This window comes from Verticillium nonalfalfae, assembly GCF_003724135.2.
Source record: "Verticillium nonalfalfae strain VnAa140/NRRL 66861 chromosome Unknown scaffold_84, whole genome shotgun sequence".
Lineage (NCBI taxonomy): Eukaryota > Fungi > Ascomycota > Sordariomycetes > Glomerellales > Plectosphaerellaceae > Verticillium > Verticillium nonalfalfae.
Window position 1 is genome coordinate 123,904 of NW_021167309.1, and position 11,505 is coordinate 135,408.

The 11,505-nt window shown below is 58.7% G+C and overlaps 3 protein-coding genes across 3 annotated transcripts; 2 read left to right on the forward strand and 1 right to left on the reverse strand.

Annotated features, from left to right (window-relative positions):
- Positions 1–6,615: 6,615 nt before the first annotated feature.
- On the forward strand, positions 6,616–8,373 carry D7B24_008955 (uncharacterized protein; the record flags this gene model as incomplete). Its single annotated transcript, XM_028643034.1, has 3 exons — positions 6,616–6,893; positions 6,944–7,133; positions 7,189–8,373. The coding sequence occupies 3 exons, from the start codon at positions 6,616–6,618 to the stop codon at positions 8,371–8,373; spliced, it is 1,653 nt and encodes a 550-aa protein (XP_028493334.1).
- Positions 8,374–9,575: 1,202 nt separating this feature from the next.
- D7B24_008956 (uncharacterized protein) lies at positions 9,576–10,514 on the forward strand (the record flags this gene model as incomplete). Its single annotated transcript, XM_028643035.1, has 2 exons — positions 9,576–9,643; positions 9,698–10,514. The coding sequence occupies 2 exons, from the start codon at positions 9,576–9,578 to the stop codon at positions 10,512–10,514; spliced, it is 885 nt and encodes a 294-aa protein (XP_028493335.1).
- Positions 10,515–10,788: 274 nt separating this feature from the next.
- Positions 10,789–11,481, reverse strand: D7B24_008957 (uncharacterized protein; the record flags this gene model as incomplete). The annotated part of the gene is made up of 1 exon (XM_028643036.1): positions 10,789–11,481. The coding sequence occupies one exon, from the start codon at positions 11,479–11,481 to the stop codon at positions 10,789–10,791; it is 693 nt and encodes a 230-aa protein (XP_028493336.1).
- Positions 11,482–11,505: the final 24 nt, after the last annotated feature.

The window sequence follows — 11,505 nt, forward strand, 5'->3', positions numbered from 1 at the left end:
GGAGCTGTAGTCAGAACAACAACCCATCAGACTAGAGGGTAGCATGTACAAGCGCTCATGACTGTTTAGTAAAACGGGTTGTCAAGTTCGACTGGAAACTCGGCCGAAAGTAAAGGTTACAGCGTTGCAAGTTTACTTGGTAGAACGAAAGTAATTCGAATTGTATCAGCCGCTGCCTCGCCGTCGAGGGGAACATACCCTGAAGTCACTCGGAAGGGGCGAAGACGTTTGTCACGCTCCTCTGAGAGATGTAACTAGCATGTTCAACAGGACAAGAACTACGCGGTGGCGCCAGCCACTGGAATTGCAAGCCTGTCTCTTTCGCAAATAGATTGGTCACTGCTTCACCTCGGTAATGACGGGAGCTGGACTTCAGGCTTGATGACCAGCCTGGAAATCAGATAGACCGTTCCCCTCCTATGTTGATCAAGAGACCCTGATCAATGCGCACAAGGGCCCGGAGACTCCGCCACAGCCGAAGGCGGCATAAATCGGACCCCGAGCGGCATGCAACCCTGCTTTCTCCATCATGTGCCGACTTGCAGACTCTCCTCAGTGTTCAGAAGACAGTCTCAAAGCTGGACTCTTGGATGAAGGCACTCAGGGGTAGCGCGTTGCGTATGCTATAGACAGGGGATCGATGCCGACACTTAGCAACATATCCCGGGGTACATGATGCGGCTTAAATGCATTGCTGTCAGGCCTATGACGGCGTTGGACCTGTCCACGAGTCATTGTCAGCCTCAGGTCTGGCTTTATCCAGGGTCTACGCATGGGACGAACCTGTCTCATGACGATTTCAGGTTTGAAGGCTGGTGCATTTCAGTGCCTAGCGAAGATGATACTGAGCCGACCGTGATATGAACAGACTATTTGTTCTATTTCGGCGAACAAGAATTGTGCCCCAGAACCTTAGACGACGACAGGTACAGATCAAAACAAGATCAAGCCAGCCGGGAGTCTGAATGCGAATGGACATGCAATAACATGCAAAAATACAATAAATGTACGAGCAAGAAAAGACAACTGCGTGGCAGCCAGCAAGACTCAACCAACATACACATCGACAAGCAGAATGGAAAAACTATTCGGTGCAGCTGGACAGTCGGAGAAATCACGTGGCACTGGTAACGCCTGTCTAAAGAGTCTCCCTCAAGTATGGCTGCTACGACCGACTGGTAGAAAAAGGAAATTCCCCGGAATTTGGTCCATGTACTCAACGTACATAGGTTAGGTAGGTCAGGTAGTCCTGCGTGAGAAGGACGTCTCTTATCGGGCGACAAAGGGGTTGCAACCAATCGCAAGTCAGCAAGGTATATGTGCCACGCAGCCACTGTTGGCTCGATCCAATATGCTCGGAAAGAGCTGGCGGCGGCAGATACTGCGAGTGAACTGTCATTCAAGAGTAAGATGATATGACGGCCAAGTCCTCCGAGCTAAGTGGGTGTCAAGGACAACAGCCGTGTTCGGCCGAGGGCTGCTTCGGGCTGGCTGCATATTGTAAGTCGGAAGAGGCGGATGGATGGGCAGACGACTGTCAAGGTTGACATCTGCGATGGCGCGAAGCCTCGAAAAGCCCGAGGTCGTGAAAGTGTACATATAGTAGTGGTACATTGAGTGGGGCGCAGGCCTACAGAATAATGCTGCACGCATGACCGCCCTTTCTGGCTGCGACTGGCAATGATCCGGAGGCCGAGGATCTGCTGTCCACCAGCGAGTGGGCTGAATGGCTGCAGCAAGCTTGCGCGCAGTGATGAGCTGCAATGATGGAGGGTGGGATGACGAGACACAATGGTCCATGCCATGTGGTGGGCGCGAGTCATGCTGGCAAGGCGATTGGAGGTCATGCTCTGGATGTTGGCTTCTCAATGTTGGTGTCTACACCGTTCCACACGCCGCCACTCATACTCTGACGCCGACTTGTGGTGAACATGGCCGTGGGATGTGGGCAAGTTTCATCTGACGGTCAATATCCAGGCCTGGCCTTGTTCCATGGACCCCATGCGATCGCGCGATTCCGAGTGGGTGTGTATCTCGATGTCTAGATCTGTCGTAAGACTGCAACTGTGCAAGACGCATGGCGGGATGGGACACCAAGGGCCAAGGGCGGCAGAAGGTTGAGCACACGATGACCAGTCATGTTGCCAATGGATGAGGTCGTCGCCTTGGCATGTTCGGGCAGGCTGTGGAATATTGGACAACAAAGCTGGCTGTTAGCATATGTGAATAGATGAGGGGTGGCAGCTGGTCAGACTGACAACGTGACGGCAGAGGGACGCGCAAGACGCAATGCGATGGAGGGGTTGAGATCATTACGACATGGTGGGGGTGGTGGTTCCTTCCCCAGGGAAGATGCTGCCCATCACACCATGGCAGGAGCAGTTCGTGGGTTGCAGTCTACATATTCTTGACCATCCTGGTCCTTCCTGGCTCCATGTCGATGGTGCCTGCTTCCCCCAAAGGCGCCTTCACCGCCCGCAGCCCCCAAGAAACAGGGAAGGAGGAGGGGTGAGGGAGTAAATCCATATCTGGAGGCGCCAGGAAAGGGCAAGGCAGAACAGGCATCGGGCGGCGCACGCGCAACCCGGGCCCTCCAGTTTGGGACGTCCAGGCGGCAAGCGCATTATGGTGAGATGCTTCGTTGTGTGGCGAAGGGCAACAGCGGAACCGTGTGTTGGCGTCTGGCACACGCCTTCCTGGGCGCTTCCTTGTAGCCAGTTGGTGGGTAGCAAGCAAAGCATCACGACCTCAGTGGGAAAAAACACAGCGGCAGCCCAACGTGCACCCTGGGGCCAGCTCGGCCAGCCGCCACATCCAGAATGCAGCAGATCGCGCGCCATAGAGATCCCAGCACAGCATTGTCGATGCGTGTCGGTGTCACTGACTCGAGGAGGTCGATGACTGTCGATGATTACATGCGGCTGGGGCATTCCCTCCCATACCCTGTGTGCTGGCTGGAGCCCATAGCCCAGAATGGGCGCTCGAGTTGACTTTTTTCAAGATCGACGGCTGCTTCATGCGCTTTATGCTGCGACGAAAATTTACCCCTCCAAAGGCACCCCGAGGTGGGATGGGATGCGCGTCACGCGCCATTTGTATTGACTTTGGTGCCACATCGGCAGGCAGGAAGCCTAGGCTGAACCAGCATCACGACAAAGCAGGAACCAACCACTTTGACCAGAAATACGATCGAGTCGACCTACTCCATTGACCCGCAGGTGGAGGTGGTCGATGTGGTGGCGATGGTTGCTGTGCAGCAAGCAGGACAGACACAAGACACAGAGCTGAAGGAAAAAAAAAATCAATCCTGATCCCTGGCTGTCGCCGATGACTCTGAAATCTCGGCTTCACGATGGAGCGGCAGAGCGGCTCTCGGGAGGGCGACGAAGGTCCAATAGTCGGGCACGGTGGGAACTTGGACGATCCAGCTGTCGAAATTGAGTGCTTGGCTCGGCCCTGTCCTGGCGCCCATCGCGCATCTCTGCAGGTCGTTAGCTCGGAAGGGTCCGTAATAATTTCACCTTACCGTCCAGGTCCTTATAATTAGTGGCAAGCTAGGAGACATTGTTTGAGATGGGACATTTCCCACTCTCTTTCTTGGTGTGTCACAGGTTGGGAGGGTCTAGAAGTGGCGGCTGCGACAAGGGCCAACGTCAGTTATATTCGGAAAACGGCCCTTCATCTCGCTGGGGACGTCTCTGTCAAACGGCGAGGGGGGCTTGGTCTTCTGGGAGACCGAGATGCAAATATGATCTGCGAAATATCGGTTTGCTCCTGAGAATCTCCGTGATCCCCGTCTTGTCCTTACGGCCCTCACACGCGCCCTAGAAGGGGGGGGGGGACCTCGCGTGTTCAAGGGTCAGACCCTGAGCGGCAGCTAGGGTGGGTGGAGGCCAGGATGATGGGGCGCCAGGCATGGATTGCAAATGCCAGACGAGTGGATCTCGATTGATTGCTTTTTCGTCAGCGAGGGCCCCAGTCGACCAGCAAGGGCCAGCAGCATTTCGCATTTGTGCCCAGGCTGTCAAGGTTTCGTGCGCTAGCGAATCTCGGTTTCGATGCTGTACCTACTGTGCAGAGGGTGGGCCGGTAGCGCTGGGAGCTGACATTGCCCGTTCAACGTTCGGCCACCCGTCTTGGTGAGCGGACGTGGTAGGTCAGTCCATGAACACCTCCGGCGCACATCAGCGTTGATCGTGATACACAAGCACAGAAGCACCCAAGGTACGGACAAATGCCTACGGTATCGGAGAGAACCCCCTCCCCTCCGTGCTATTCCGGGTACAGACAAGCCGCGCAGGTGATCGGCAACCCAGAGATTGATAGGGCTCGGCACAAAGGACTCGCGGCCGGTTGATATTCCCCAACCTGGACTGCAGCACGGCTCTTGTTTCGTTGTCTCGGGGGGGCGGTCTGGTCAGGGTGGGTGGATGGAACAGTAGAACTAGCATGTTCACCAAAAGCTCGCCCACACTTTGGGTCACATGGCGATGGAGAGAATGCGACTAGCCCCCTAGCGGTTCGACAAATTCCGCCCTTCACCCTATCAACTCGTAGACAGCAGGTCACCGCAGGAACCGACCAACGGGAGGGAGGGAAGGAGGTCCTCTCTGGCAACAGGTTGGTGAGATGATGGCACGGTCGTGGCCGACAGCGCTCGCTCTCGATTGCTCGGAGATATTCTCCAGCCTCGAGACGGGCTCGTTCAAGTTTTCCTCGGCTGAATACTGAACACCAATGTTAGACGGAGGAGACCTGGACAATCGACAGAGTTGTGCTGCTCTTGGCTTGAGGTCTTGCCAAAGCTTCGTTGATTCGCGTGTTTGACATGACATGCCGGTACTTCACCTGAGGTCACGTCGCCGGCAGAGGCTCGCTAACCTGCTGTACGGTGCGTTTATACAGTGCACGTTTCGCTCGCATCAGCGGGTCCCCTCCGCCCCTTTGCCGCCTCCCACAGAAGCGATTTTAGTGCTCGTCGATTTGTGCAGCCAAGCTTTGTTCGGCTGTGGGTGGTGGAGGCCCTGCATCAGCATGTGGCCTGGCAAGGCTCGGGCTGCCTGAGCATTGCCGCTGTAGCGTCTTTCCGCCGGGCCAGCCTGAGGTCACAGGTAAGGCCATGGCAGTGGTTAATGCACAAGAATGGAGCCCGTTCACAACGCACTTCATGTCATTAAAGCAGGGTGACGTCGCTTGCCGCAGACATCACGCGAGGCGGCCGGGCGGCATACGATACGGATGGACGACACACCATATCGGCGACGGATGGTGTGTGTGGCATGAGGTTCTGAAGTTCACTACCTGTTTAAGACAAGAGCAGCGGTAGGCAGGTAGGCAGAGAGGGACAACACATGGCGAGACCTAAGTACCTGGAGAGATTGACCGAAAAGGGTATTCAGTACACAACCTCTGCATTCCGCCACAACGAACCGGTACCTGAGGATGCACTTGCCAATCTACGCAGAGATAGGTACATGTAGTAGTTCTGTTTCGCGAGGAAGGGGGCAGCCAACGGCTGATGAAGACTCTCTCGGTCACGTCCACTCCCCCTTTTCCGACCCATTCTCCATCCCTCTCTGTCGCAGCGCACCCCTAACGCGGCCTGGAGTCGGTGTCAATCTGATCTTGTCTCTTTGCCCTGATACAATACTCAGGTGGAGGGAAATAATCACAGTGCGGGCGTGTGCGTGCCTGAACGAGGCAGGAAAGACCGATAGTCAGGCTAATGAACCCGTCTGCTGAAACACGTTGTTGACTACGAAGAAAAGACTTTAGGTACACGGTCATCAAAGAGGTTCAGAGATTGGGAAGCGACGGCCTGTGGAAATGCTCGTATCCCTGCCCGTCCTGCGTCGCGCCGGACGGGTCTCGCAATTTGCGACCCACTCGCTTATGGCAGCACAGGCCACCGAGCTCAAAGCCCAACCCAGCAACGACAGGGAAGACAAGGGAAAGACAGGGGTAGCTGGGGCCAGGATCCATGGTTTGGGGGGTGAGGAGGGGCCGCCAGGGAAGCTCCTGCCAATGCTCCGTCGCGGCGGCCCCACCTGCATTCAACTCCCAGTCATGTATCGCCAGAGCATGGTCACGGTCAAGGGAAAGCCAGGGAAGTTACACACCTGGACCACAGCCGCTCTCAGTCAGGGTCCCTTTCACGCCGTACCAGTACCAGAAGTCACCGTGACTTTTTCCTCCTCAGACCACCACCGTTGTTGAGCAAGCCCGAGCCCGAATCCGGCCACGCCCCCCCATCGAACCCATTTGCCCATAGCCGTATCAGTGGCAGAGACCACCAGAAGCCCCCTGCGTTCACCATCCTCAACCCGCCCGTGCAACGACTGGACGCCCTCTTCTCTCCCACCCTGGGCCGAGCATTCATAGGGCAGGGCACGGCAAATAAGTATCCGCTGCCTTCCGTTGTCTGCTTTTTTCGTTCCCTTCTCCTCCCCTTCTTCCCACAGCCTGGTTCATCAGTAATTCTTTTTACTGCTTTCCTTCCACCCCGAGACGTCTATTTCATTGTGATACCCGAGTCTCGACTCAAACTCTTAGATACCCAACCCCACGATCCGCCTTCTCACACGATACCCCTTTTCACCACAACAACCCAGCACAATGGCCGAGGAACAGAAGCCCGTCGCCGTCGAGGCCCCCAAGGAGGACACCACCACTCCCGTTGTTGCGCCTGCCGTTGAGGCCCCCGTTGCTGAGGCTCCCGTCGAGGCCAAGCCTGTCGAGGCTACCGAGGCCGCCCCTGCTGCCGCCGCCACCACTGAGGCCGCCACCACCACCGAGGCCGCCCCTGAGGCTGCTGCCGCTGCCGAGGAGACCAAGGAGGAGGTCGTTCCCGTCGAGGAGGGTCAGCTTGAGCACAAGGGCCTGAACTTCCCCAAGTATGTACATCCTTTTAAATAAGATCGACCACGGATGCTAACCATGGCAGGAACTTCATCTACTCCAAGCAGTTCTTCTGGTTTGGCACCGATGCCGTTGAGCCTTCTACTCTCTCCCACTACCGCCGCAGCGAGAAGAATGTTGAGGCTGGCCGCAACACCACTGCCTGGGCCTCCCAGACCGGCAAGGGCCTCCTTTTCTTCGGCGAGAAGGCCAGCCCTGTCGGCGTCATCAACCTGGTAAGTCACCGTACTGGCTGTTTATTTCTTCCAACTGGGCCTAACTCAAATACAGTCTGAGGCCACTGAGCCCGTTACCGACGGTCCCAACAAGTTCTTCTTCACCGCCAAGGGTCACAAGCACGCCTTCAAGGCCTCCAGCACTGCCGAGCGTGACAACTGGGTCGAGCAGCTGAAGGTCAAGATTGCCGAGGCCAAGGAGCTCGCCACCACTGTCCCTGAGACCGAGACCTACAAGGCTACCCTCGAGACCTTCAAGCCCAGCGTTCCCGCCCCTGCCGCTAAGAAGGAGGAGGACAAGCCCGCTGAGGTCGCCGCTCCCGCCACCGAGACTCCCACTGTTGTTGAGCCCGTCGCTGCCCCTGCTACCACCGAGGCCGCCGCTGCTGAGGAGCCCGTCAAGGAGGAGAAGAAGGAGCGCCGCTCTGCCAGCCGCAAGCGTGGCAGCATCTTCGGCAACCTCCTCGGCGGCAAGAAGGAGGAGAAGACTGAGAAGCCCGTCGAGGCCACCGCTGAGGCCCCAGCCACTGAGACCCCCGCTGTCGCCGCCGAGACCACCACTGAGCCTGCTGCCCCTGTCGCTGCTGAGGCTGCCCCTGCTACCGAGGCCGCTGTTGCCCCTGCTGCCGCCGCCGAGTCTCCTACTGAGGAGAAGCCTGCTCCCCTGACCAAGCGCAACAGCATCTTCGGCAGCGTCTTCGGCAAGAAGGAGAAGAAGGCCGCCGAGACTGAGACTCCTGCCGCTCCCGCCAAGGAGGCCGAGGTCGCCCCTGTCGCCCAGGACGCCCCCGTCATTCCCCAGGTTGAGACCACCACTCCCCTGGCCGTCGAGGTTGCCAGCCCCGCCACGGTCCCCACCGAGACCACTGAGGCCGCTCCCGCCGCCGCCGTTGCCGAGCCCAAGAAGGAGGCCAAGGCCGAGAAGCGCAAGTCTTCCCTGCCCTTCGCCTTTGGCAAGAAGGAGAAGTCCCCCGCCACCTCTGACGAGGAGGGTGACAAGCCCGAGAAGACTGGTCCCTTCTCCAAGCTTCGTGCCACGATCAAGGGCCGCGGCAAGTCCCCCGTCGGCGAGAAGAAGCCCCTCGACAAGACGGCCGAGGAGAAGACGGAGTCGGCTACTGAGGCTCCCGCCACCGAGGCCCCCGCCTCGGGCTCTGAGGCTCCCAAGCTCCCTGAGGAGCCCGTCAACAAGCCTGAGCCCGTCACCGGCGCCACCCCTGCCGTGACTGCCGCCGCTTAGAGCGCTCGCTTCAGCATGCCGCTCCGGAGGTCGCACGTCTGATGGTGGCCGCCAGTTTGTTTTCCACGCACCAGTTCGACATCGCAAGAGCAACGACGCAACACATCACGCCAACGGTTTTGGTCGGGAATCGGATCTGCATTTCCAAGATACCCCGTCAAAAATTGGTTCTCTGATACCCTTTCCTACTTTTGTTTTTATGCATATTCGCATCAGCAGACGGGCAGACGTTAGGGTACCGCCGGCGCAAGCCTCGTCCCGACTCTGACCTGTTCAGCACTGTCACGCCAGATCTGGCTTATTTCGTTGTCCTGTTTTTCCCGTATCGACACCTGCCTTTGTGCTTTGATACCCCGTATACCCGTCGTTTCGAGACAATCATGAACACGAAGAAAACTCCAAAAAATATCTCAAAAAACGAAGGAACTCTCATTCTTCGTCGCAGGTGGTCGGCTGCTTGGTTTTGAAACTATGGGACCGGTTGGGAAGACTCGGTCGGACTTCAGACGTTTGAGAGCACAGTAGGGTGGACACCGTTGGAGGGGATGGGAAGGCTTTTCGGGTTGCTGAAGGTCATGCGTGTCTGCCACTAGGGTGGGCACCATGCCGGACGCATTCGCACAGTAATAATTAATAGAGCTCTTGCGTGTTGGCATATTGCATGGGCAATTGTGACGTGACGTGATGCTGTCGTACGTCGTGATGATGGTGAAGTGACAGCTGTGATGGAGGCCGTGGCATGACTCTGGAGACGTCCTTCATGATGGTGCAGTCTCTTGGGCAGACGCCAGAGTCATCGTGTTGTTGTTCATTTCGAGCACCCATCCATACGAGGCAGACTGTTGCACAGCCAGACACGAGAAGGCCATGCCCGTATCAGTTGGGCAACATGGCCAAATGTCGTCTCCATGATGCAGCTCACGGATGATCACGGACAAATAGCCAGCTGTGAAGTACTGGCGCTCCACACTCGCGCAGGTCAGGGCACTGTCAGGCTGAACTGCCGTGAAGTGACCCCACCGCGACAGCAGCCTTGCTACCGGCGGCGTAACCGGGTCAGGGTCAGGTAGGTAGGTACCTAGCCTAGGTACCCTTGGTAAGGTACCCTAAGGTATCTGTCGAAGAGGTGGGGAGCTGACTGAACCTGACGCAACCAACCACACCTCCGCCATCACATCACACGATCCCTATCCATCGTCAAGATGAACAGCTTCCGCGCCCACAGGCTGGCCCTCCCACGCGCCAATGCTATCATCAGAGCTGCAGCAAGGTACGTCAAACATGGAGGCACCCAGCACGAACCCTGTCTGACACTGTCTCCCAGCCAGAATGTAGCTCCCATGTCCGCCGCTCTCGTGGTGGTGCTCCCGAGAGCAGCCTCCTCCCCGTCCCGCAGCTTCCACACGACGCCCGCGGCCCTCAAGAAGTCCAAAGCCAAGAAGATGGTCGAGCAGCAAGAGAACAACCCCTCCTCATCACCATCGTCATCCTCGTCCTCCCGCCACTCGGCCTCGACGTCGACCTCCGACCACGACGACGACGCCGACGCCGCGCGGCACCCCAAACCCGACGCCGCCGACCCCCTCAACACGGACGACCTCACATCCCGCTGGGCGGCCCTCGACACGCACTTCCGCGACGCCCTCCGCCGCCTCGCCACGGGCGGCCGCTTCAACCCCGACTCGATCGGCGCCCTGCCCGTGGCCCCCGACCCCAAGTCCCCCGAGCGCTTCCCGCTGCGCGAGCTCGCCCAGGTCGTCCCCAAGGGCGGCCGCACCGTCGCCCTGCTCGCCCACGACAGGGCCCACCTCAAGCCCATCTCCGACGCCGTCCAGGCGAGCCCCGACTTTAACCAGCAGCCCCAGCCGAGCCCGGACAACGACCTCGAGCTGCTGCTCAAGGTCGAGCCCGAGCGCAAGGAGGATCTCGTCGTCAAGGCCAAGGCGCTGACCCTCGCCTGGCGCGAGAGGGTGCGCCATGCGAGCGACCGCAGGAAGAAGGTCGTCGCCAAGTGGGCCATGCAGAAGGAGATTGGGCCCGACCTGCGCAAGAGGGTCGATGCTGAGGCCCAGAAGCAGCAGAACAAGGTCATGGACGGCATCGACCAGGTCGAGAAGCAGACGCTGCAGAGGTTCAAGTAGGGCGGCGTCGTCACCAATTTGGGCGCGGCATGTAGGATAAGACGTCACATGTATGCTGGCGACACGGGAGACAAGAAGAGTCGCAGATGGCCAGGCGACATTCAGCCATGTCACTTTTGCAGATCGAAGAAAAATGCAAAGAAGAACCCCAGTTCTGATGTACAATGCGTGCGTGTGTGTGTGTGTGTGTGTGTGATCTATAACAGACAGTACAGTGAGGACCCCTGCCTCAGATTGTTATACATGGACTTTTCCCCCCGGCTTCTCCCCCGCCCTAAGCCTGCGCCTCTTTGCCCTGCTGTCCGGCGCTGCCCTTCTTCGAAGCAATGAGCTGCTTCACCTTGGTCTCAAAGGTCTCAACGTCCTTCTCCCTGTACGTCGGCTCCTTGAGATGCGCGTTTCTCGCCAAGTCGACCGGCTTCTTGCCCGCGCTGTACTGCGGCTTCTCGTGCTCGCCCTTGACGGCGCGCGCCAGGACGACCTTGCGCACGGCCTCCTCGGCGCCCTCAATCTTGAAGTCGGGCTGGCGCGCGACAAAGTGCGCCCTCTCCTCCTTGGTGTCGAAAAAGTGCATGCTGCTGTCCGTCTTGGCGAGCTTCTTGGCGGTCCACTCGGGCACGCCGAGGTGGCGCGGCTCGAAGGGCTGCGCGCCGCCCAGGATGCGCAGGTTCTGCATGACCGACTCGACCTTGGCGCGCTCGCCGTCGCCGGCGACGGCAGGGCCCCAGCCCGTCAGCGAATCGAGCGTCACGGCGTCGGGGCGGAAGCTCGAGGCCTCGCCAAACTGCAGGCCGTCGGCGTACGCCTGCTCCTCGGCCGTCGCCGGCACAAAGTACCGGTCCAGCGACCGCTGGTTCATCTTGCTGTCGTTCTCGACGTCGCGGTCGCCGCCCGCCCTGTCACCGCCACGGCCACGTCCGCCGCGACCGCGTCCGCCCCTGCCGCCGCGACCGCCGCGTCCACGCATGCCAGCGCCGCCGCCGCCGCGCCC